At 40.2% G+C, this 24,169-nt stretch overlaps 2 protein-coding genes across 3 annotated transcripts in view; both read left to right on the forward strand.

Moving 5' to 3' along the window:
* FAP (fibroblast activation protein alpha) overlaps window positions 1-1,068 on the forward strand; it is a 54,414-nt gene extending 53,346 nt beyond the window's left edge. For both annotated transcript variants that reach the window (XM_054278289.1, XM_054278290.1), the window contains one exon: window positions 779-1,068. In XM_054278289.1, the coding sequence (XP_054134264.1) occupies window positions 779-803 (25 nt within the window). In that variant the 3' untranslated portion in view covers window positions 804-1,068. The remainder of the gene's footprint in view (window positions 1-778) is intronic.
* A 5,759-nt stretch (window positions 1,069-6,827) lies between these two features.
* DPP4 (dipeptidyl peptidase 4) overlaps window positions 6,828-24,169 on the forward strand; it is a 40,119-nt gene continuing 22,777 nt past the window's right edge. Inside the window, exons 1-10 of the mRNA XM_054278053.1 lie at window positions 6,828-6,872; window positions 6,947-7,031; window positions 15,026-15,115; window positions 15,688-15,782; window positions 15,905-15,979; window positions 17,953-18,005; window positions 18,108-18,180; window positions 19,344-19,464; window positions 19,872-20,032; window positions 21,854-21,957. Coding sequence (XP_054134028.1) covers window positions 6,867-6,872; window positions 6,947-7,031; window positions 15,026-15,115; window positions 15,688-15,782; window positions 15,905-15,979; window positions 17,953-18,005; window positions 18,108-18,180; window positions 19,344-19,464; window positions 19,872-20,032; window positions 21,854-21,957 — 863 coding nt within the window. The 5' untranslated portion in view covers window positions 6,828-6,866. The remainder of the gene's footprint in view (window positions 6,873-6,946; window positions 7,032-15,025; window positions 15,116-15,687; window positions 15,783-15,904; window positions 15,980-17,952; window positions 18,006-18,107; window positions 18,181-19,343; window positions 19,465-19,871; window positions 20,033-21,853; window positions 21,958-24,169) is intronic.

Raw genomic sequence — 24,169 nt, forward strand, 5'->3', positions numbered from 1 at the left:
ATTTTCCTATTTAACTTGAAAGTAGTGCTGCCACTGAATGTTACCAGAAGTAAGGTCATACTAACTTACTGAAAAATAAAACTTTGCTTTGCATGGACATTGTAAAATCAGAAATATTTATTGGCAAAATTACACCATATTGGTTATTCTTTAAAGACTGTGATATAAAACACTGCTTTAATCTGTGGCTTGTCATTAGGGAAGAGTGCTGTAATCTGAGCTCCTGACAGGTGACTCTTTGGGAGCCCTGCTTTAGTTTGCCTGTATGTAGGCAAAACAGCATTTTCTAAATGACCACTGTGAACAGGTTAATATTTGGGAATTATTTGTTAAAATTAACAAAGCTTTTAAAGAATTAAATGCCAACACAAGACACATGTGAGTGGCCAGATTTTTTTAACATGTTAGATATCCCATTTGCATTATTAAAGCATCCAAAAAGATAGTTGATTTTGGAAAGCTGAAACAAAATTAACAAAAAATTTAGAAGGTGTAGTTAAAATACAGTTTTTATTAATATGTTACTATTTTTACATTTGTAGTTCAGCGTTGAAACAAACAATTTAGGAAAAGAATCTATTAGAAACTACTAAAATGCTTTTCCTTTAGGAATAATTGTTTTCAATCTGTTATTAGAGAGAGGCATTGAGAGGTCTGTGAAACTAACATCTGCTCACTCCTAAACAGAAAAAATATGTTCCACACATATTTCAGAAATCTTGGGAGACTTAGAATTTTTCCTAATTGCTGCTGCTTTTTTTCTTTGTTTTTTCCCCAGAGACCTTTTGGAAGAATACCAGTAAAAATGAAGAATAAAATGCGATAAATGAAGATCTTCATTTCATCAACTGCCAGTTATTAAGAGATTCTGAAATCTGTATTCTGTCATTTACATTTGTTGTAACAAAGCTATGTCACCTTGCATGCCAGGAAATAATTGTACTATAGTTTAGTGTTGCCAAAGGTTTATATATGGAAAACCTGTTGTCTAAGGGATGGTTTTCTTAACAGCTTTAAGAATGTGAAAGTTCTATAACTTCATGTTTTGCATTTATTAGGACTAAACTAACTCCATTTATATTTAAGGATGAAATTATTTTTCTAAAAAATTTACTTCTACACACAAATTATTCAATTACCAATTATATGTGTTATTCATAAGGGGCTGGCAGTTACAAATGCCTGAGAAGTGAATATCCCTCTTAAAACCTTTGTTATAAAAAGGCTAAGCTTTAAGGGTATTAAATGATAGCCTTAAATAAATTTTTTTTCAAGCTTCTTTTCTCTTGACTTCTCATTGTGTATATGACATGTTCCTCTTTGCACTCCATTTCATTTTATTCTAATATTTTAGTGTCTCTGAGATCTTAGAAGTGGTTAGTTTGGAATAATAAACTCAGCATTGTTTGGTCACATTTTCTCTGCAATAATTCCCAGAAAAGAGCTGTATGTATCTTTAGGTGAAAAATAAATCATGTAAGATGAAGCTAGAGGGGGAAACATGACTGAGGAGACAATTATTCTTCATTATCACAAATTCTGGCTCAGAACAGGAGGACAGCTTTGGAAAATGTTAAGTGCAATATACTCCATAAGTGTGGAAACTGCCCCCAGAACTCCTTCAGATTTTGTAAGATTGCCAATCCTTCCTTCCTTCCTTCCTTCCTTCCTTCCTTCCTTCCTTCCTTCCGCCACTTCCGCCACTTCCGCCACTTCCGCCACTTCCGCCACTTCCTTCCGCCACTTCCTTCCTTCCTTCCTTCCTTCCACCACTTCCTTCCTTCCTTCCTTCCTTCCTTCCTTCCTTCCTTCCTTCCTTCCTTCCGCCACTTCCGCCACTTCCGCCACTTCCGCCACTTCCTTCCGCCACTTCCTTCCGCCACTTCCTTCCTTCCTTCCTTCCACCACTTCCTTCCTTCCTTCCTTCCTTCCTTCCGCCACTTCCTTCCGCCACTTCCTTCCGCCACTTCCTTCCGCCACTTCCTTCCGCCACTTCCTTCCTTCCTTCCGCCACTTCCTTCCTTCCGCCACTTCCTTCCTTCCTTCCTTCCGCCACTTCCTTCCTTCCGCCACTTCCTTCCTTCCTTCCTTCCGCCACTTCCTTCCTTCCGCCACTTCCTTCCTTCCGCCACTTCCTTCCTTCCTTCCTTCCTTCCTTCCTTCCTTCCTCCCGCCACTTCCTTCGGCCACTTCCTTCCTTCCGCCACTTCCTTCCTTCCGCCACTTCCTTCCTTCCGCCACTTCCTTCCGCCACTTCCTTCCTTCCGCCATTTCCTTCCTTCCCACCCTTTTATGGGCTGCTGTCTCCTCCTTCCAATGACTACCCAAAGCCCCTCTTCTCCTCTTGCTATTTTAGCAATATACCAGGGATCTATATTAAAATGTCCTAAAGGGCAAGTGGTTTAAGAGAAATCCAGTGGTCTTAACAAGTAGCTAGTAGAAGTTGATATGAAATTGGACCATTGTTAATTCAGAATTAGTACCTATAATTTTGCTAGGAATAACATTTTTATGGGAATAAGTTTTTTAAAAGCATCTGAAACTTCCACTTATAATCTAAAATTTGTGGGAAAATATTAGATCATTCTTCCAAAGTGCTATAGGAATGAATATTCTGTAATTTTAGATCAGAACAGATCATACCCAACTTGGCATCTTGATCAGCTTCTTGGCAGTAACAAAAAGCTTTTCTAACATCCCAACTTTAAACTATTTAAATTCAATAGAATCTTGCACTAAAAAAAATATAAAATCATAACATCGAAAATATCACTGGAGATAAGAAAAGAAAAAGGGAAAAAATATGGAGGCTGTGTATACATATTATTTGTTTATTTAATCCCATTTGTAGAAGGTGGTTTGTGTTCAAGTAGAACTGGAAAAGATTCAGTTATACACAGTTGGATACATATGGCCCAGGATGAAACGGTACAAGGTAACTCTTCTGTTCCCACAGACTGAACTATTGCCTTTGAAATGTTTTATTTCACTTTGTCCAGGATGTTTTGGTGTTCTGAAGGAAGGATTCCTCAGTTACAAATCCATTTTTCTGCAGGGTCTGTCACCAGGGATTTTGAGCCCTCCTGGTGATGGCTTTGTCAGCTATGAAAATACTGAGCTTTCCACACTTTTACAAATTATGTGCTTTAGGAACAGAGGGATATTAATTATTTTCTCAAGTTTATGCAGCTTTTCTGGAACACAACAAAAACATTTAACCTCTAATTTTCTAAGTCCCAATCTAGAGCATGAATCAAAAGTAACCTTTTCCTCACAAATGAGACAAACTGAGCTTATAATCAGAAACATCAAACACATGTTTCACCTCAACAGGACTGGGATTTACCTATCCTGAAATCATAGAGCAAGTCCATATGGCATCAGTAATAAGGTATGCCCTGGATATTTCTCACACATGCTACATAAAATTCAGTGAAGAGAATAAATACAGGGAAAAATAAGTTACAATCTCTTTGTCTTTACTACAATAGCTGGAGTCCTCTGTGTACTGCACATGTGCTGCCTTGAACTTCCAGGTGGCCTTATACTTAAAAGTGTCCCCACTGTATTTTATTTGCTGAGTGTGCAGCACCTTTTCTCTTCCATACTACTTACTAAGTATCTGGAAAAATAAGCATATTGCATTAAAACAAGACAACTACTTGGAATTAATACAAAGAAAGAAAAAAACAAAACAAAACAGAAACCTGAGATACTCTAACCATTCAGCTGTGCTCAGAGGACATGTAAGAATCTGTAGTTCCCAAGACAATTTTCTAAAGAGAAACATACAAACTTGAAAGGGCCAAGTGACAACTGCTACTAACCACGTTGAAATTGATGTCCCAGTGACATAATCACATAAAACAGGGATTTTTCTTTCTTGATTTACAGTTAACACTCTCTTCAAAATCCTCTCAAATAGAACCAATGCAAAGATGTGCTACAAAACTGTCATGCCATTTCAACTTCTAATGCAAAGAAAAAATTAAACTCCACTATTCACTGGAGCCACTGAACCCATACAAAACTTTATCCAGCCCATATTTTGTCTCTCACAAGAACACACTGAGAAATCTGGAATATCAGATTTCAAATGATTGCACCTGTAAACTGTACACATTTTAGTCAGTTTTTTTTTACTCTGCAGGGAGCTTAAGTTTTCCATTTTTGCATTTTGACTTTTCCAAATATTTCTGGAAGAAAGGCTCCAGATATATCTATAAACAGATGTCTAACAAAGTCTTGAGTTTTACTGAGGCTAGAAGTCTGAGGAAGACATTGCACCTGGCACGTCCCCCAGCTGTTTGGGAGGTCAGCCTCAGGCTGAAAGCTGTATTTTCATTCTTTCCTAGTCAGTAGCTCCTTACAATCATGCAATTTCTTTATGAATATCACTGTGTTGAACATACAATATGAAGCTACAGCTTCTCAAATTTCATCATGTAGCAGCCACTGCTGGATAGTCATTTGTTTAATTTCTTGGCATGGTGCTAGCACATATCTGATTACAAAAGAACACCACAGTATAAAGTAACTTGAAATACTTAGCTGGAGGAACTTTTTTAAGTCTCAGGCTATCACAAAAGACAATCTGACCAAGAACCAGAAGCATGACCATAGCAATATTTTTTTGGGATCATGAGTGTTTTGATCAGTGGGGAGGAGCTTGAGATTTTTTTCGAGTTGTGGAGAATCATTGTTAGGAACTATTACAATTCATTGAAAAACATATTCTGCTTTACTATTACTGAATCACTCAGGTGGTTCTGCCTACATGTTTGGGTCTGTAAGTCCCTCTGGCATGATCAGAGTCAGAGGCACTGTAGGTTACTAAAAATTTGATCTAGACATAGGAACCCAGATTTCCAAAAGCACTTAATTATGTTCCCACAGAAATCAGCAGTAGCCAGCCATATGCATTGACAGTACTGCTCCTTTATTCTCCTTAGAATTCACCATGAGAAACTTTAAAACATGGTAGATAATCCCAAGATATTACTAAACTGCAACTTGGCTGTGAAAAGCTACAAAACATTCAGGTACATTTTTCACAAGATTGATATAATTTGACTGTGCTGTATTTTGAGACATTGTGATGATCACTACTTAAATGTTTGGGGGGGGGGGGGAAGCACAGAATGGCTGATTCCTATTGTGATTCCTACTCACTAGGAAAAGGGAAATTCAACCTGGGGTGAGGGGTGGTGGTGTTTTATTTTCCTTTTTGATTGTTGCTAAGACAAACAGATGCACAGTATAGCAGATTGATATTTAAGTGGAGCTGTAAGACATTCTGAAACATTGGTCATGCATCTTACAGCATATAATGAGATGCTACTTTGATAAGTAATGTAAAGCACTATTATTTCACTGTGATTTTACTTTATAGAAGTGGCCTTATCTACTCAGAGATTAGTGATTAGCAAGCTGTGAAATTGCAGCAGGCTGGATGCTGCATGGTAAATGTACCCTGTGCTACCTGGAACCACTGTCAGGGCACATTAATGACCTTCCTAAGGTAACCCAATAAATCCAGCACAGCACAAATTTGTAACTAGTACCAGCTGCTACCTTCAAGGAGCATGCTATACAACAATGAGCAAGAGCATGTTTGTCCCTAGATGAAGTCTGTTAGCTCCCAGGCAGACACATCCTTAATGTTTGTAAACACTTTGGTTATACTAAAGGAGACTTTTTTATCACAAAAAGCTATTTTCCCACTTCCAGACGCAGTTTGCTTAAGAAACAGCAGTAAAATATTAAATGCTGTGCTCCGTCTGCAGAAGTAGAATGAAGGAGCAAGCAGCATAACCTTTCTGAAAGCTTTGACAAGTTCTTTGAAGGCAAGACTAAGAACATTTGCTATTTCCCTTGACTTGAAATCTTGCTTCAGCAGATCACATACTTTTTCTGTTACATTTCGCAACTCGTGAAATACCTGCATCTGTCTCTGGTAGCTATGAGTCTTCTGCAATTAGAGGAGGAAAAGCTAACATGGATAAAACAAAAAGCACGACTTACAATTATTGTTTTGGAGGCCAGAGCTCTTAAAATAATTTAGAAGCTCAGACAGTTTATTTAATAACTGGTAAAACTCAGCTTTTTAAACAATCAAAAGCTGTACAGTTTTGATTTACAGGTTATTCTGTCTTTTCCAACAATTTGTCTTACTTTCTCAGCACATACTCAAAACTCTCCTTGGAAAGGGAATTGTTTTATGTCATAAACAAGGGTCATCTTCACCACTAAATTTTAAACTTTTGTCCTATATTTCCATTTTCTGATTTTAATTTAAAGACCCACTTAGCAGACTTACACATCTATCTCCAGTGCCAAAAAACTATAAATATAAGCCCTTCCTGCAATTTTATCTGTTTTTTTCATGACTGCCAGAAAAAGAAGTTCAAAGAGCAGAAACTTAACGAGAAATGTTGGCGTTATCAAAACACTGGGAGTTTTCCATCAGCGTCTGAAGGCATCGCACTCCTGGGCCGTTATCTGATTTCCGACAGAACTCCCCCCGCTGTCCCGAGCCTCTCCTGCCCGTCCAGCGGCGTCGCCGCGAGCGCTCGGGGACAGCGCCGCTCCCACGGCGGAGCCAGCGCGGAGCCGGGATCTTGCACAACCCCCAGCGCTGCCGCTCCCCCATCGGCCGCCCCCAGCCCCCGCCCAGGCGCCGCTCAGGAGCGGAGCCCCGCGGGCAGCGCGGGGGCTGCGGAGCCACAGCGCGCTCGGCTCGGCTCGGCTCGGCTCGGCTCGGCTCGGCTCAGCGCGGAGCTGCGCCCGCCCCGCTCGGCTCTGATCGGCTCGGCTCGGCTCGGCTCGGCTCGGCTGTGATCGGCTGTGATCGGACCCGCTCCGCGATGCCGGTGGGTGAGGGCGCGGGGGGCGGCAGCGCGGGCAGGGCCTGCGCCGCTGGCGGCTGACGGGACTTGTCTTGCAGAGCTTCCTGAAGTGGCTGCTGGGGATCCTGGCGGTCGCCGTGGTTGTGGTGGTGATCACCGTGCCCCTGGTGCTGCTCACCCGCCGTAAGTGCGCCGGGAGCGGGGAGGGGAAAGTTCTGCGGAAAGTTTCTGCCTCAGGGAACGGGGTCCGGGAACCCGGGAGGTACGGCCGTCTCACCTGAGAGGGTGGGGGGCGCGGGAACAATTAAAAAGTTTCTTAATTTTCTTGTTTGTTGATAATAATCAGAAGCATTGTCGTTTTCACCATTTTCTGTTCTTATTGTCGCCAAAGGCTCTCGACCCAGCAGTAAATTGACAATTGCTAATTTTTCTAGAGAGTATTGAAAAGATTATATTCCCTCTCATTTGCTTTGTTCGCACAACTTTTGTTAACACCGCTGAGTGAAATTATATAAACAGCACAGTTAGAGAGGTCAGAAAAGTACAGAAAGGTTCTGAATGAGTTTTTGGACTCTGACCAGTTAGCACTTTCCAGGTCGCCCTTGTCGCTCTGGAGGTTAATGTGAAACAGCATTAAATCCTGATCAAGCAGTGCATTGCTTTCAGCTGCTAGGACAGAGCTGCTCTCGTTTTGTGTTCCTGTGATTAACAGCTGAGCAGTCGGGGTGTGTATAACAGCACAGCACACTCTGAGGAAGGGTTTCTAGACTAACCTAGGTCCAAGAAGTGCACCCCTAAAAAAGTGAAGATGTGTAAGTGGATCTTGACGATGTGCTCGGAAATTGCTTATGTGTGCACAGAGTTGGGGGGTTTTGTTGTGTTGGTTAAAGAGGTGGAGCTTGTGTCACTGGTGCTCCTGTGGCATAATTTACATTAAACTGTTTTGCAGTTCAGCTCTATTAATATTAATGTCAATATCACAGTCATTCAGAACTGGATTTTCAAAGTCCAGATATCTGAGTTACATGCCTTCTAGGCTGAAACTTCCATCAGTGGATGCTGAGTCTGTTTTCTCTTATTTTTGGGCAGCTTTTTGCCACTTATCTCAAAAAAAGCAGATTTTTGAGGTGACAAAAAAATACTCTGAATTTCACAAGTGGGGAAGAGCAAGAGAAAGGGTCTTGATAACTTATCAGATGGATGTGTGCAGGCATAACACCTAGTGAAAGAATTCAGTATGCAGGCCTGAACTCTGCTGAAAAGTTCGTACTTGTCTATCTCGATGCCAATGTCTTTCTGTAAATAAAGTGGGTTTTCTTCTTTCATGAGTTGTAGCATAGGAGTTCTTTTCCTCTAGAAGTGGCTGCAATTCAAGATCAGTCATTCAGTTACATAGTAAATTAATTTTACTTCAAAGAGGCATTTCTGTTCTACAATACACAGAATACCACCATGCTGTCAGCCTTGGCTTGTTTCCTTTGGTTATAAAAGAGTAGAACAGTGTGTCAGACTTCTTACTGTTGGTTCAAATTAAGGCATAGAGAACACACCCAGGTGGTTCATTAAGTCCCTCTGGGTAAAATACACATTGAGATGGAATGGTCCCAGTTCAAAAATTTGAATTCCTGTCTCTTCACAAATCAGGCCAGCAGTAACATCTGAGCAACTGTGACCATTGTAGTTTGGGAACTGCAGAGTTCTTTTGAATTTTTGACTGAAGGGTGCTAAACAGATGTTTTCTGTTAGCTGAGAGTGTACAGGTTATATACTCATAAAGTAATAATTTATAGGTTAGGGCAATTAATCACTACTTTGATTATATGGCTTTAATGAACAACCAGAGGACATGAGTAGCTAGGGATGACTCTTGGGCCATGCAGGTGATTGAGTAAAAAATGAAAAGTGGTGAAACTGCTTTGGGAAGGAGCAGCTCATGTGACTGTGACTATGTGGAATCAAAGTCTGCTCTGATAAAAATCCCTGTAATTGCAGTCAAATAGTTTTCATTTCATCCCAGTGGTTCAAGCATTGTACAGGAAGTGAATATGACAGTTATTGATATAAACAGATAATTTTGAGTTTGAATTTCTTACCTTTGGTCTGCAGCTGTTTTCACTGCCATGCTTCTCAATGTATTTTCATTTCATGAGCTTAGTATTTGTGCAGCACATAATTAGTTGGAGAAGTGGTCTCCAGTGCAGTGGAAGGTAGTGGAATTTTGCCTCTCCAGCAGAGTTCTGGCTTTTTGGCTGGCCTGTAGGCCTTGCAAGGAGAACTTCTGCTTCTTTTCTTGCAGACACTTAGCATGGACAAATAGTGACAACTTAACTTTGTGGAGTAGTTCCCTAATTTGAGGTACAGCCCTTTACCTGGAGAGTCTGCTGACAGAACTCTGTACAAAATTCTATATTTCATTTAGGCCCACTGCCTATTTTGACATTTCATTTTATATTTAATAACCACATGGGGCTACTTTCATCAAACAGTTTAATTTCAAAACAGTGTTGGGGTTTGTATTTGAAGTCTGTTGATCAAAGCATTGTTGTGCTTTGAGGAACTATCCAACAGGTGACTACAGCAACAAGTTGTTACCCTTAAAGCATGAGTATTTTATAAAAACATATTTGGTCTGTTTGTTCATTATTCACCAATTTGCTTACACTTCTCACAGTTGTTGGGTTTTTTTCTTCTATAACCTTCCATGCAAAAGGCAGGTTGAAACCTCCCATGTCTATATTTACCTTTACCACTTCTCTGACTGCAGGTCTGGTTGCAGCTGGGCAGGAACACCAGGGGTGGGAGGATGAGCAGGCAGTGCTGGGAGCAGCAAGGAGACAGTGCAGTATTTGCTATTATTCTGCTGCCATGAGCAAGTCATAGGCAGCCTTAGAGGGAGGGTCCCAGACAGCTGTCTGTCCACAAACCAGGTTTCTTCACTCACAGCTGTAATTCTCTAAGGGTGAGATATTCACTAAATGAGAAGCTTTTGTGGTCTTTTGATAGAAGTGTGCCTAGGAGAGGCTGAAAAAGCACGGCAGGTCTTGGAGAAGTTAATGACCTTAAGGTGCCTGAGTGTTCTGTGTGAGTGTGAAAAGATAGGGAATGGACATGTTTTCCTGCTACATGTCCTTGACTTCTGTGCCTGTCATTTAACTCAGTTATCTACCCTCATTCAAATGTTGAGTAATACAATATAAAACCCCTTTATCAACAGTAGATTGCTATTTATAGAGCACTTCTGCTATTATTTCCTTGCTTTGCATGAGATGGGGTAAATTTGACAGAGATTCCAGAGGTATGATTTACCAAGCTAATGATTAAGTCCCTCCAGGGAGCTCTCTGCAGCCCCATGGTGTGGCTTTTGGATGAACTGCTCCAGGAGGTGTCACAGCACTCACATTTAGTTGTGGTCTCTCCTGAATGTCCTGTATCAGCCCCTGGGTATTGGATGGAATTCTGGATTAAGTGAGCCTTTGGCCTGAGCCAGCACAGTAGTTTCTACCTACTTTTGTTTTGCTGGAAATCAGGTCTCTAACTGTCACATAGTAACTGGGGGGAAGAATTAGAGTACTCTTTTACAGGTTGGAGGAGAAATGGGGATACAGCAGATTTGGAAAAACTAGCCTGAAATGTCTCTTACTTTTCTGACCACTGAATCAGCAAGGATTCCCTTGCATCTCTCCTGCTGCTCCGAAATTACATGCTTTGATTGCAGATCATTCTTGCTCTTGCCTTCACTTTAAAATGGCAGTAACCATTCACCTTTTCTGTTTTTTATAATTTCTCTATCCCTTTCTTGTTATTACTGAACATCATGCTTGCACTTGTCTTTCCCTGTATGTGGTTTTTCCTGTCTCTCTTGGTAGTGGTGAACATGCTGTAAAGCTTCCAATATTACTGCTTTTATTGTTTACCATGGTTTAAAGTCCGTTCATTTCTTGCCCCCTTTTTTTTTTTAATTACACGTGGAAATTAGGAAAATGTACCTTGACACAGGAGAATAACCAAAACATATGCCAAAAGTAATTTCTCAACATGGTTCCATTTTGGTATGGCAATATGTCATACCATAAACCTTACACAATTGTTAACTTCTTGTTTGCTTTACACCTGTCCTGGTTTTGGCTGGGAATCAGGTATTTTCTCCTGGTAGCTGGTCCAGTGCTCTGTTTTGGATTCAGTATGAGAATAATGTGGATAACACACTGATGGTTTTTGGTTGTTCTAAGTAGTGCTTACCCTTAAGTCACAGACACCCATTTCCCAGGCTCTGCCAGAAAAGAGGTGCCCAAGGAGCTGGGAGGCAGCATGGCCAGGAGAGCTCACCCAGCCTGGCCAAAGGAGTATTTCATAACACAGAGTGTCATGCTCACATAAACTGGGGGATTGGCTGCCAGGTGCCCATTGCTGCCCGGACAGGCTGGACATTGGGCAGTGGGTGGTGAGCAAATTGTATTTTGCATCAGTTGTCTTTCCTGGGTTTTATTCCTCTTGCTTTCCTTTTCATTACAAATATTATCACTATTATTAGGAGTATTGTATTTATTTTTATTTCAATCATTAACTGTTCTTACCTCAACCTATGGGTTTATCTTTTCCTGATTCTCCTCCCCATCTCCACTGAGGGCGAGGGAGGAAGGAAATGAGTGGTACTTAGTTGCCAACTTGGGTTAAACAATGTCAACACCTCACACCTACAGAAACCAACTCAATTTTTCTCTTAAGAGAGGGTGGCATTTTGATAGGAAATTTCAAAATTCAAACAGAATTGTTTATCAATTTTGTATGAGTACCACTTATGTAAACAGTTGAGAGACTTCATTGCAGAAGTTTTTTGCAGTTACAGTTTTACTGTTGTAACAGGGGTGTTATGAAGTAACTATATCTAGTATATCGTTATGACAGTGGAAATACCAGTGTACTGTCAGGAGTCAGACCAGGGTAGAGATGAATCACAGAATCATTAAGATTGGGAAAAACCTTCAAGATCACCAAGTCCAACCTTTGACTGAACATCACTTTATCAGCTAAACCATAGCACATCCTGTCATCTCTTAAACATTATCAGGGATGGTGACTCCACCACTTTCCTGGGCGCTCCTTTCCTATGCTTAGCAACCCTTTCAGTGAAAAAATTCTTCCTGATGTCCAGCCTGAACCTTCTCTGGCACAGCTGCAGGCTATTTCCTCTTGTCCAGTCACTGCCTGGGAGGAGAGCCTGCCCCCCACCTGACCACAGCCTCCTCTCAGGTAGCTGTAGAAAGCAATACCATTCCCCCTGAGCCTCCTCTTCTCCAGGCTGAACACTCCCAGCTCCCTCAGCCACCCTCACAGGACTTGTACTGCAGACCCATCAGCAGCTCCATTCCCCTTCTCTGGACCTATTCCAGCACCGCCAGGTCTGTCTGGAACTGAGGGGCCCAGAATTGGACAGAGCACTTGAGGTGTGGCCTCACCTGTGCCAGGTACAAGGGCACAGTCACAGCCCTGTTCCTGCTGGCCACGTTATTGCAGATCCAGGCCAGGATGCTGCTGGCCTTCTTGGCCCCCTGGGCACACCCTGGCTCACGTTCAGCCTGGTGCTGACAGCACCCCAGGTCCTTTTCTGCTGGGCAGCTCTCCAGCCACTCTGCCCAGCCTGTGCCACTTCCTGGGGCTGTTGTAACCCCGGTGTAGATCTGGCACTTGCTGAACCTCAGGCACTTGGCCTCAGCCCATCGATCCAGCCTGTCCAGATCCCTCTGCAGAGCCCTCCTGCCTTCCAGCAGAGCAACACTCCTGCCCAACTTGGTGTTGTCTGCAAACTTAATGAGGATGAACTCAATCCCCTCATCCATGGATGGGTAAAGATTATTAAACAGAACTGGCCCCAGTACTGAGCATTGGAAGCTCATCATTTGGAGTTTAGAAAAATAAGTCTGTATGTGGAATTGTTGAAAAAGAAAAATAACAAGGAAATGCAGCCTCTCTGAGGAGCCTAAGAGTGAAAGAAGCAGTTTTGCTAAAATATAAACATACATTGACCTGTATACCATCTTCAAAGCCAATGAAATGCTCTTGAATGTCAGCAATTGCTTTATTCTGTCACAATAAACCTGTTTGACCTTTCTTTTCAAATGGGAACTGAACAATAAGAACAAAAATTTGGAATTCAATGTATGTTGAATATCTTTGGTCAGTGGCACAAAGTGGATAAGTAAGAATATACTGGTAATGGCCTACCTTGTAGATTAAGAAAATGCTTCCACCAGAACTTGTATGACTGTACCCTTACAGCTTGGCGTGTGTTTTCATATTCAGATACTATGTGGAAGGTGTTGACAGAAAATGAAATTTTAATTTTATACATAGCCAACAAATCTTAATAGTGTCCTGATTTTTAGTAATGAGACCTTAGCAAAATATGTATGTCACCAGGGAGAAAAACATTCATCAGTTTGGAAAAATCCCTAAACCTGTTCATCAGCCACCTGTCTTAAATTGCTTCTCCTTTTCCAAGAGAGAGTTTTTGCTTTCTGAAGCCCCTCTGATTGAAAATGACACTTTCTCGATTAGAAAGAAGTCATATTCCCAACTAGACAACTGTGTATGAATATTAAATACCCACTTGTTCATAATCCATCAAATTAAATATTCAGTTAAATAAATAACCTGAGAAATTAATATTCTCACAGAAACTTCAAGAGCAATAAATCCAGCCTAGTAATTTTTTTAAGGAGTCACATTTCAAACAGAATGGGGCAAGCATTTTTTAACCTTTTCTGAGCAATTTAGGCTAAAATCATTGTTTGTTGCCTCTCTTGCAGTGGTAGTTGTACAGTCTGTGCTATATATACACAGTTTATATTGTTTGGAAATGAGAGTAAAGCTGTAATAGCTGATATTAATGTCTTCATGTGCTGTTCCAGGTGTCACAGGTATCCAACCTGCAGGAAGAGAACCTGCAGAAACTGTTGTGGGGTGTTTTTCTCTCTGTGTGTGCCCCCAAGGACTTTGGTGTCTTTTTCTTCTGCGGCATAAGGAAAGTGAAGGCAGTGTGTTTAAAAGTATCCGAAAGACTGGGGCCTCAGAACTGATGGGGCAGGTTAGCACCTTGGCTGATCAGTCACCACATCTGTACTTGACTGTTTTTATCAGTTGCTTTTATTCTAGTCTTTGGATTTAGCCAATTGAAATTAAAATTCCTTCCTTTCTGGACCCTGTAGGTAAAAGGGTATATGCAGGTAGAGGAAGGTAGATTTTAGGTTTCCATTAAAAAAAAAGGGAGGATGCAGGGAGAGAATTTCACACCTGAATTTAAAATCTGTAGTGTTTGTTTTTGGAAGAAAAGAATCCCAAAGACTCACAGAATGAGTTGTTGTTGTTGTTGTTACTACTTGTCATACTTTGGAAAAAGTAGCTTGTGCTCTGCAGGCAGTAAGAAAGAAATACTTTACATAGAAGCTGACTGCAGCTGAAGCTGATGACCAAACTCATTAGCTTAACTAGATTCAAAGTTTCACTTGGTCTTTTCAGACTAAGGCAGTTAGTTGGCTTTAATTCTCCCATCAAAATTGTAATGCTAAAATGAACTTAAAGATACCTTGATGAAAATCACATCAAAAAAGGGATAAATATTTAATCAATAATTTCATCATAATTTTATCAGGAAGTGTTTGTTATTTAATTTTATTTTTTTAAATTAGACCTTCCCTGAATATTTTACTGCTTCTCAGACTTTTAGGGTTTTTTTTATTTGAGGCATTTCTGAAATTTGAGTTTAAGGATTAGCAAATGATTCACAATTGCAACTATTAGCAACTGGGGCTTTGCAGTGAACTTCCTAGAGTGAGCGTGGGGAGAAAGGACAAAGATCACTTCTTTTCAGCTTTTGAGGAGTACATGTTTGCTGAGGTGAGAGAGCCAGAGGTCTTCTGGTAATTTTTTTCACTGTCAGAAAGGTATTTTCATTTCCATGAGTTTGTTGAGTGACCTTGCTGACGCTCCTTTATTTTATGCTTGCTAAATTTACCTTGCAATAAAGTTTTATTGCCTTCCCACTGCTACTACTTTAGAGATGGTTAGCTAAAACACTTTAATAACCAGCAACAAAAATCCACTCAGTAGCCAGGTTAAGAAGCTGGGGTGGAACAATTTGCAGCAAAAATCAGAATCTCTCTTCTATCTGTTTCTTTCAGAAGAGACCCCTTCAGGAAAAACGTACACTCTACAGAATTACGTGAACAATGACTATAAGTACAAAACACATAATTTGGAGTGGATTTCAGGTAATTCATTTATACATACAAGTTGAATGTCAAGAAAATGTGCTACTTTCAGCAATGTACCACCTGCAGTCATCTCATACTGAGGTGACTTCTGTATTCTGAAAAAAAGTCAAATTATTTAATTGTGCCATTATAGAACAGCACATAGCTCAAAGGGTTGATTCCTTGTTTCCCTCAGAAACGTGCTTATGTTCATGGCAAGTGATATTCTCCTACTGCTAAAAGAGCATACTTACTCCTGTGCTTTAGGGTAGAAGCATGGTGCCCTCTGAGGTGTGTCAGCTTCCAGTGCTTTGGGCTGCCAGAGAACAGGGAGATGCACGCTGCTTTTCCTTCTGAGTATGCCTGGTATTGCCCCAAGGGAAAGGGATGCTGGGAGGTGGATGCTGTGGGCTCCACGACTACATTTTGTGAACATTCTTGGGCTATTGGCATCCATTCGTTATAGAATTGGGAAACAGCATTAAGCAGATTTTGGGGATTTATTTCCTGCTTAAAAGCATAAAGGGCAAATAGAAGTAACTGATGAGCATTTTACTTACTTTTGGTTGTCATCTCTCTTGTGCTTTTAGGAAATCAGTATCTTCACAAAACAGATGATGGGAACATCCTGTGTATCAGTGCTGAGAACGGAACATCCACGTTAATCCTGGCAAATACAACTTTAGTATGTTGATTTATATGTAATATATGCAGACATTGGGAAAGGTATTGGATTTCATATTTTGTTCTGTGTTGTCTTTGGAATCAGTGCTTAATGTGTTTCTTTTGCCCTTCCTTTGTTGACAGGATAAGTACCAGGCAAGCACTGTTATATTGTCTCCTGACCTAAAGTTTGCTCTTCTGCAATACAGCTATACAAAGGTACAAGTGCACTTTACAACTGAGGATGAAAGTGGAAAAGAAAGGTTTGGGAACAACTGAGAGGCTGAGAGAATGTGAGGGAAATGCAGGAGGATGGATGAATGTGATGAATGTAAGGGAACAGTCAAGTTGAGCAGGCAGGAGGAAAATAGACTGGTGTTATCTGTGAGCTTGGCAGAAGAGAGCTGACTGCCCAAGGGAAAAATCATCTGGATAATAATTTGATGTAGAGTTATTGCAAGGAGAACAAGGCTGGATGGTTTATCTGGGAAGACAATCTAGGAGAGTAGATAGGCATGGCTGTCCCAGGAGTTGTGTGGGTAAGGAGAAGTGATGAGTAGATATGCTGGTATACATCTGCTTGTATATGTGTGCTATATATATATATGTGGTTGTTACATTGTGGTGGTAGGAGGTAAGAGTTTAAAACTGAGGTGAATGAAAATCTGCATGTGCTTCAAAGAAGGCTTGTGCTTGGAGTGGGCTTGTGTGTCCCTGTTGCCTCCTGTCAGCGAGCACATGAAAAGCCTGCAGCAGAATGCCTCATCCTGGCACGGTGCTGAACCGCGCAACAGAGGTCAGCCCACGTTTATGCCAGGTGGCACGAAAACCTGGCTCTGGGTGCCAATTGAGAAGCCAAATGGTGGTGATCATTTACTGTGCAGTTTGTGCACTGAGAAACCGCTGACTTTGTTGTTCTTTCCTTTTTCTAGAGAGGTGCCTGTTCTGTTTGTAAAAAGTTCAGCGCTGACTTGTGCAAATACTTGAGCCCTGTGTCACTGAACACTGTCTACATGCCCGGGCCTTGCAGTCCCAGAGTGGTTCTTGAGCTGTGCCAGATGCAGTCTGTGCACTCAGGCATCAATTTTTTCAGTTTTAGCTTCCATGCTGGATCCTCCTAAGCCTCCTAGCTTTTGTTTTTCTGAATTGTTCAGAATTATTTGTCTCTTCACTCATCATTAAAGGGCACAAAATGCCTAATATTTTACCAGCCACCCTACATATCTCCTCTACTTGTAATTTATTGCTCTGTAGTATTTATTTGTTGCATTCATAGGAGTTAATTTTGTTTTAATGCTGAAGCAAGATATTTTAACCTTTATATAACAGTGTGATTGAAAGTTCTGTTATTATTAATCTTTATTGCAAAGAAAGAGAGTAACAAAATGAATCATGAGGATGTAGACACTTGTTATGTAATAGCCATCTGGCTGTGTAGTACTAAGTTGTTGGTTTATATCTTCATACAAATATCCAAGAGCCCTCTTAGAAGGGAGCATTATTGCAATATGTCAGTGCTGTGGGCTGAATCAAACCTCTCCAGCCCCACGTAGTGAACATGTTTAAATGTGTGTGCATTATCATCATCATCATCCTTCTCTCAGTTAAGTGCCTACAGAGCGATACAGATTTCAAGAGGCAGATTACTCAAAGGGTTTTATTTCTGTGACAGTATGAATGGGAATAGGTCACCCTGGTAGTGGAGGAAATGCTGCAGACATACTGCTGGGACTTGTGAGAGCTATTATAAAATGAGATGCCAAGTTAAATAATACAACATGAAAAATGAGACAGGAAACAGGAAATGAGCCAGTAAAGCACAAGGAGGAGGGTTAACTGCACACTGATGATAGTCTGCCATGTAGCTACAAGGGTTTCTGAAAATCTGCAGCATCTATGGCATCTGTAGCTCTGTCATTAATCAGTCAGTGGCCTCAGTCAGAGTATTTAAGTGATGACCCCAGAAGAGTGGAAATTCTTTAATTTTTCCTTAAACCTGGTAGGGATCTGTTACCCTTGTATGTTCATTGTGTTCTCTCTAATCTTAATAAAAATATCTCTAATCTTAATAAAAATAATATTAAATATCTTAATAAAAATCACAAGGAGAGCTTTAGGGGGAATTCAAGCTGCAAGAGATGTGAAACCTGGTGAAATTTATTTTCTTTACTATTAAAATAATTCTTTTGCAGTTGTGGAGGCATTCCTTTACAGCTTCGTATCACATCTATGATTTCAGTAACAGGTCAGTAATTTTTGCACATAAAATGTTGTTTTAACATTCATTTTGCACTAAAATGTCATTTCACTGATTTCTCTTGGCTGCATTTTGTTTTTGTTTTTCCAGTTCTATCTTAGATGATGGACTACTACCTAATGATACACAGTATATATCCTGGTCACCTGTTGGTCATAAGCTGGTTAGTAAAGAAAAATAAAACTTTATATAGAGTCATTTTCCTACACATGACATGGAAGCTCGTGTTGTCTGTACCCTTGGAGTTTTGGTACTTTCCTACTGCTAGGTAAAGTAGCTGAACTAGTCTCAAAATTGACTACTGTAGCTGGAAAGACTCCAAAGTTCCTCTGTGTGTTTTCTTTTGTTCTTTGATGAAAATGCATTCCTGAAAGTAACTAGTAGCCCCAGCAGTCATGAAATGCACAAACGCACAGGAACTTTGTGTTTTCACAGTTGCAGACAGTAGCTCATCCTTTTCAAAGACAGCAGCATTACAACTGTCTATTTAATTGTCACTCTGTGATTTTTATCTCCTAATTACACAGAAATTGATGAAGTTTTACTTGATGGATGGATGTAATGGGACTAGAGGATTAAAATCGATCTTGTACTCTTTCCCACTGTTGTTTTCTTCCTCCTCTCCTCTTCAGTCCATGTCAATGCTGCCAACCACCACATTTGCAAGGCTTGTGCCTTCCTTGTGTTGTGTGTTAGACTGCCACAGGACAGTGTGGTGTTCATTTATTCTTATTGCTTAGTGAATTTGTATGTCAATTATAAAGACCGGCAACAGAAGCAAAGGAAGATGAAAAAAGAGTTTCTGCATCTTGGAGCAAAGTTCTGGAATAAAACTGTGTTGTTCAGTTATTGAAGATGAGAACCAGGGGTGATTAGAGAGGCAGGAGGTGCCAAAAACTGGAGTTCTGAGTGCTGCTGAAGAAATGTACCAGCTTTGCAGAGCTATTGGCAGCCCTGAGACCCCAGTGAATGTTTTACCGAAGCCCTGGTAGTTTTCTTTGAAAGAAAAATTAGTGGAAAACTCCTGATGAAGGAAAATGAGTTTGTATTTGGGAGAAAATGAATTGAAGATTTTCAAAACTCAATATAGAGTCGTCATATCACTTTTCATATTTGATTTGGTTTTCTGCATCTTGGCCTGAAGTTATACTGCTCACCCTGCTTTGTATTAGTAATTCCAAGTTTGTTAAGTATCAAGGCTGTTTGGTGAAATGCAGCTTTTAAAGATGTTTTTTGTCATCTGTTGTAAATTGCCCTGTAGATGAAATAAAGAAAGGAAGTAAGATTTACTGTAGTAGTAATTGTTATCACAATGATGTTTTGCAGGCATATGTTTGGAATAATAATGTTTATGTAAAAGCTTCACCAACAGAAGAAGCAGTGCAAATCACTAAAAATGGAGAAGAAAATAAAATTTTCAATGGAATACCAGACTGGGTTTATGAAGGTAACTACATCAAGCAAGTTTTACTTTCCATTATTATGTAAAAACTTTGGTTTATTGTAATTGTTATCTCATTCCTTACCACTGAAAAATTCAAATTAATCAAACTCTGTATTTTAAAAGAGCATGCATTCTTACCTGGGCTTAATGCCTGGCTAGTGTGATCTAAGAATATATATGAGTTTGCCTAGTTAGCGTTGTGTCACTGGAAATTTTACTGTGAATTAGCTTCACGTGTTAGATTATAAACATTGATTTAATGTCTCATTTCAGAACCCCAACAAACAGTCTGCATTTTAGTATCTGAACTTCAATTTTAAAAAATCCTATTAAAAACTAATGAGAACAGCACCTAGGATAGAAGAGCCGACTTATCAATTATAACTTAAATACATTTGCATCTCTTTCAGAGGAAATGTTTGGCACCCATTCTGCTCTGTGGTGGTCTCCAAATGGCAATTTTTTGGCATATGCATCCTTTAATGATACAGAAGTCCCTGTTATAGAGTATTCCTTTTATTCTGAAGACACCTTGCAGTATCCAAAGACCATTAAAATCCCATATCCCAAGGTCTGTGTTATTTATTAAACATGTTTGTTCTGCAGTTTCATTAAGAGAGTAGTCTCATTTAATCAGTTCCTGCTAATGAAAATATTGTCTGTCTCTCCTCAACAGCTTGCTGTGATTACTCTTTCTGAAGTCAACAGCATCTGGCAATGTTAAAGTATTTTATTATCTCCAGGGGAAAGAAAAAAGAGGGAGGGAAAAAAGTATGATTTAAGGTTTTGTTGTTTCACTATAAAATTTAGAGGTAGTGAGTAGATGTTGAGATAAAAAATCTCTCAGGGAGCTGAGTTGGTACAAGGCATTAGGCAGATGTACATTAGCTTAGTGTTGTGCATGGTATTGATAATGGAATCTTCTTCAGCTAATCTAGCATTTTCAGTTTCCTGTATTGAGAGGAAGAGGAGGAATCTTCTAAAGGAGTTTCTTTGCCCACACCTTAAGCTCTTCCAGTGTTAGCTGTGAGAGTGAAAGCTTTAGTGCAAGGAGCTCCTCCTCCTACCGCCTCCTCTCCACATGACCTTATGCCCACTAGTCATGGCACAGTTGGCACTGGGCTGAATGGGATGAGAGTCAGAGTGCAGAGTGCTCCTTCATGTGCTCCATGTGGGGAGGATTTAGTATTTAATACAGGATTTACCTTTTATTTGGTGTTATACAGGATTTTGATTTATCTAAGCAATGCACTTAAGACATAAAGCAAGTACAAATTACAGTTAGAGTACAACAATTGCACTACCCTGCTGGGTGTTAATACAAGCATGTTCTCATATCTGACCTCCATAATACACTCATCAGCACAGTGCTGGGCATCCCCATTGCTGGGAAGGAATAGATGGGTTGAAATCATCTCAAGTCCATCATTTTAGTTCTTTCTGTTCACCCCTGGTATTTTATACTCTGTGTTGGCTTAAGGCATCAGCATGCCCTGCCTGCCCCAATCCATGATGATCTGGCCATCCCAGGAAGATATTTTCAGTCTTGATAATGGGGCAGGGCAGATGATACAGCCAGCTATTGCTTATCTGGTACAGCTGCCTGGTGGAGAAATTGCCCTCTTTATGCCCACCTCAGCTTTCTCTGCAGCAGCCATGGTCGCTCCCTACCCTTCTCAAAGGTCCTGGAGCACATGGCCTGTGCCCTTGGAGCCTTCCCCAGAAGGGTCACTGACAGCTGCAGTCCTGAGCATGCCCCCTGAGAAGAGACAAAGGTGTAGAATGAATTGCCAATCTAAATAACACATTTTATTACAAACCACTTTCGTTTGGAATATTGCTGACTTCTGGAGGTGGATCAAGTTTAGCTACCTAGCTGTCACCAGAAGGACTTGGCTGGGTAACCACAAGAGAAGCAGCCCTTGCTGACAGAGCTCTTTTGCTGTCAGCAGCATTACACCAGAGATAGTGCAGTGCATGCTGCAGTCACAGCTTTGGTTGTGATACAGGCAGCTGTGATATGATTAGTTCATGTAAGGTGCTGCTTCCATGGAGAAGCATTTTCCTGTGTGTTAGCAATGGATTTGATTCTCTCTAGGTACTGTGTGTGGTATGTAGGATGAGATCTGGTCAAATACAGCAATCCCTGTGATTGTTTCTAAATGTAGTAGTCTTTCTAATCTAGAAACCGATAACCAACACTTCTGTGTGAAAAATACAAAGGATAATTTATGTACCAGTCATAAAACTGCATTTAGGAACTTGTCTTCTCACATGTTTGCAGTTGGTTGGTTTTATCTTTCTGTCTGTAGTGACTTATTCATCTATAATTTCAAATGCTTCCCAAAGAATATTCTCTCTGCAAAAATACAATGAAAAATTTTATTTTTAGGCAGGAGCTACAAATCCAACTGTACAGTTCTTTATTGTGGATACCACATCACTTCCAACTTTCAAGTCTGTTGAAATTTTTCCACCTGCAGAAATAAAATCAAGGTGAGACATTTAGGTTAAATATTTGATATGCGATTGTTTCTTTTGATGGGAGAGGAGGAGCTTTTATATGTGACCTCCCTGTATTCAGTGTATATGGCAGTTTTTCCGTGTAATGTGGCTCTGGTAGCAACAAGATTTACCAGAGAAAATCTGCACAGAGATTATCCTCCTAGTGATTATATATAGATGGCATATTCCATGTATGTTATATTCAGAATGTGACAAGTTCTTGGCTCATCACATTCAGTGGAGTCTAACTATGGTGAAGTCATTTCACAGTACAACTTTAATATGAGCAAGTTTTCGTATAATCAAATTATAATATATGTATTTCTATTCACTGGAGAAAAAAAAAAAACAACAAAACAAAACCTTAATGGTAAGTGAAGATTTGATTTCATTGGAAGCAGACTCCTTGCTAAGGCAAGGTATCGTGGTTGTCTTCAGATTCATACTTAAAATGTTTGTTTTCTTTGGGAAGATGGTGAAAATCAGCGAAATCAGCACCTCTCAGAGTAAATGGAAAATTGTATTCCTCAAAATGCCACTGGAAATGCACAACATGATATAAATGTATTTTGTAAAGAGCAGCTACATCAATTTAAAGTGCATGCACACAATTTGCTATCCCAAATCTTGGGGTTTGTTTTTTTTTCTTTTTAACAGTATTGTGGAAATTTTTAGAGGTTTGCACTTACAAACATGATGGGTATGAAAGCACAGGTTTTACTGATAAACCAGAAAAAAACAAAGGTCTGTTAGCTTATGCATAAAACCGGCATTTTATACGTGGGGGCCTATAACTGGAAAATCAGTGCTCTTTCATTTCAGCCTCACCACAGTGTAACATCCATGTGTTAACAGAGATGCAAGTTCTTATGAATATGTTGTTCTTTATCCTTCCCTTGCAGTCACACTGCCATAGCTGCATGTTAGATGGCTGCCGTGCCTTGTTTTCTCCAGTATTCCAGTGCCTCAGAATTAAAAGCCCTTTACATTTTGCTCAGTACTGATTAAGATCTTTGCTGTCTTAGAGGGTTTTTAAAATTTTTGTTAATACCTTATGGAAGTTGATGTGAGGAGAATAACCATCAGCTACCTTCCAGCGTCGCATCCATCTGGCTAACAGAGGTGTGAGTTACATGGAGTCCATCCATTTAAAAATTGATTTTTCCACTCTGTTAGTCAGGATTAATACAAATATAAATCTTGAATGATGAGTTCAAGGATCAAAATTCACTCCTTCTCCCATTGGCTGATACAAATAATGATCAAGTCTCACCTTATGTATCCTGCAAAAGCTAAGGTGGCCAGAACAAGTCTTGGGGAACTTTGCAAGAGCAAAGTATACAAGTAGGAAAAGGTGAGCAATGTGCAGTGCTGCTGTTGGATGGGGTTTTTTGTTGGAAGCACAAAGTATTGAATGTTTACATTGTATTTATATGTACACCACTGTATGACAGGAAAGGTTAGTTTTTTTGATGGAAAATTCTATTTTTACTTCCATGGAGCTAAATTTTGAGCAAAACTGGGTTTGAGTTGGTGGCATACCTCACTCCACCTGCCTAGTTGGGGATGTTGAAGGGCAGTGCCTCAGCAAATGGTCGCCTGCTACAGCACTATCCAGAGCTTGGATGAGCACCAGTTTTACCCCTACATATGAAGGGGGCACAGCTCACTTATGTTGCAGAGTAAGAGTTTTATTTGTCAAGAAAAACTGCCAGAATCTGGAATGGCAGTGCTTTGCCATGTACTTGAAACCTGACATTCTGCTTGAATGACCAGCATGAAATCCATCCAGCATTTAAACACTGGTTTTGGCACCATGGATACAGGGGGTTCGAATTGGCCAGCAGAAGGATGAAGGGAATGGATCCTTCTTGTCTGAAATTATCTATCCTAGATTAGGCTGACTTATAAGTAGAGTAGTTGCAGAGTATCCCTTTTCAGCAAAAAATGAGGAAGGGCAGTGCAAAACTACTGTACTTTAAACTTGAGTTAATTGCAGCTTAGTTAACCTTTTGTGTGTTGTTGAGTGCTGAAGGTGCATGCCCACTCTCACAGGGGAGAGATGGTTCTTGTAATAGCAAATGGTATTTGTTTTGTTTGTTTTCCTTGTAATGTTCATCTTGTCTGATTAATGATCTATAGTCACCAGAATTATTAACAACTCTCACTTTGAAGGGATGATAAATGTGGGACTAATTCCCCT

Source organism: Melozone crissalis, unplaced genomic scaffold (assembly GCF_028551555.1).
Source record: "Melozone crissalis strain CALT ecotype California unplaced genomic scaffold, PUWL_Pcris_2 ptg000023l_1, whole genome shotgun sequence".
NCBI lineage: Eukaryota > Metazoa > Chordata > Aves > Passeriformes > Passerellidae > Melozone > Melozone crissalis.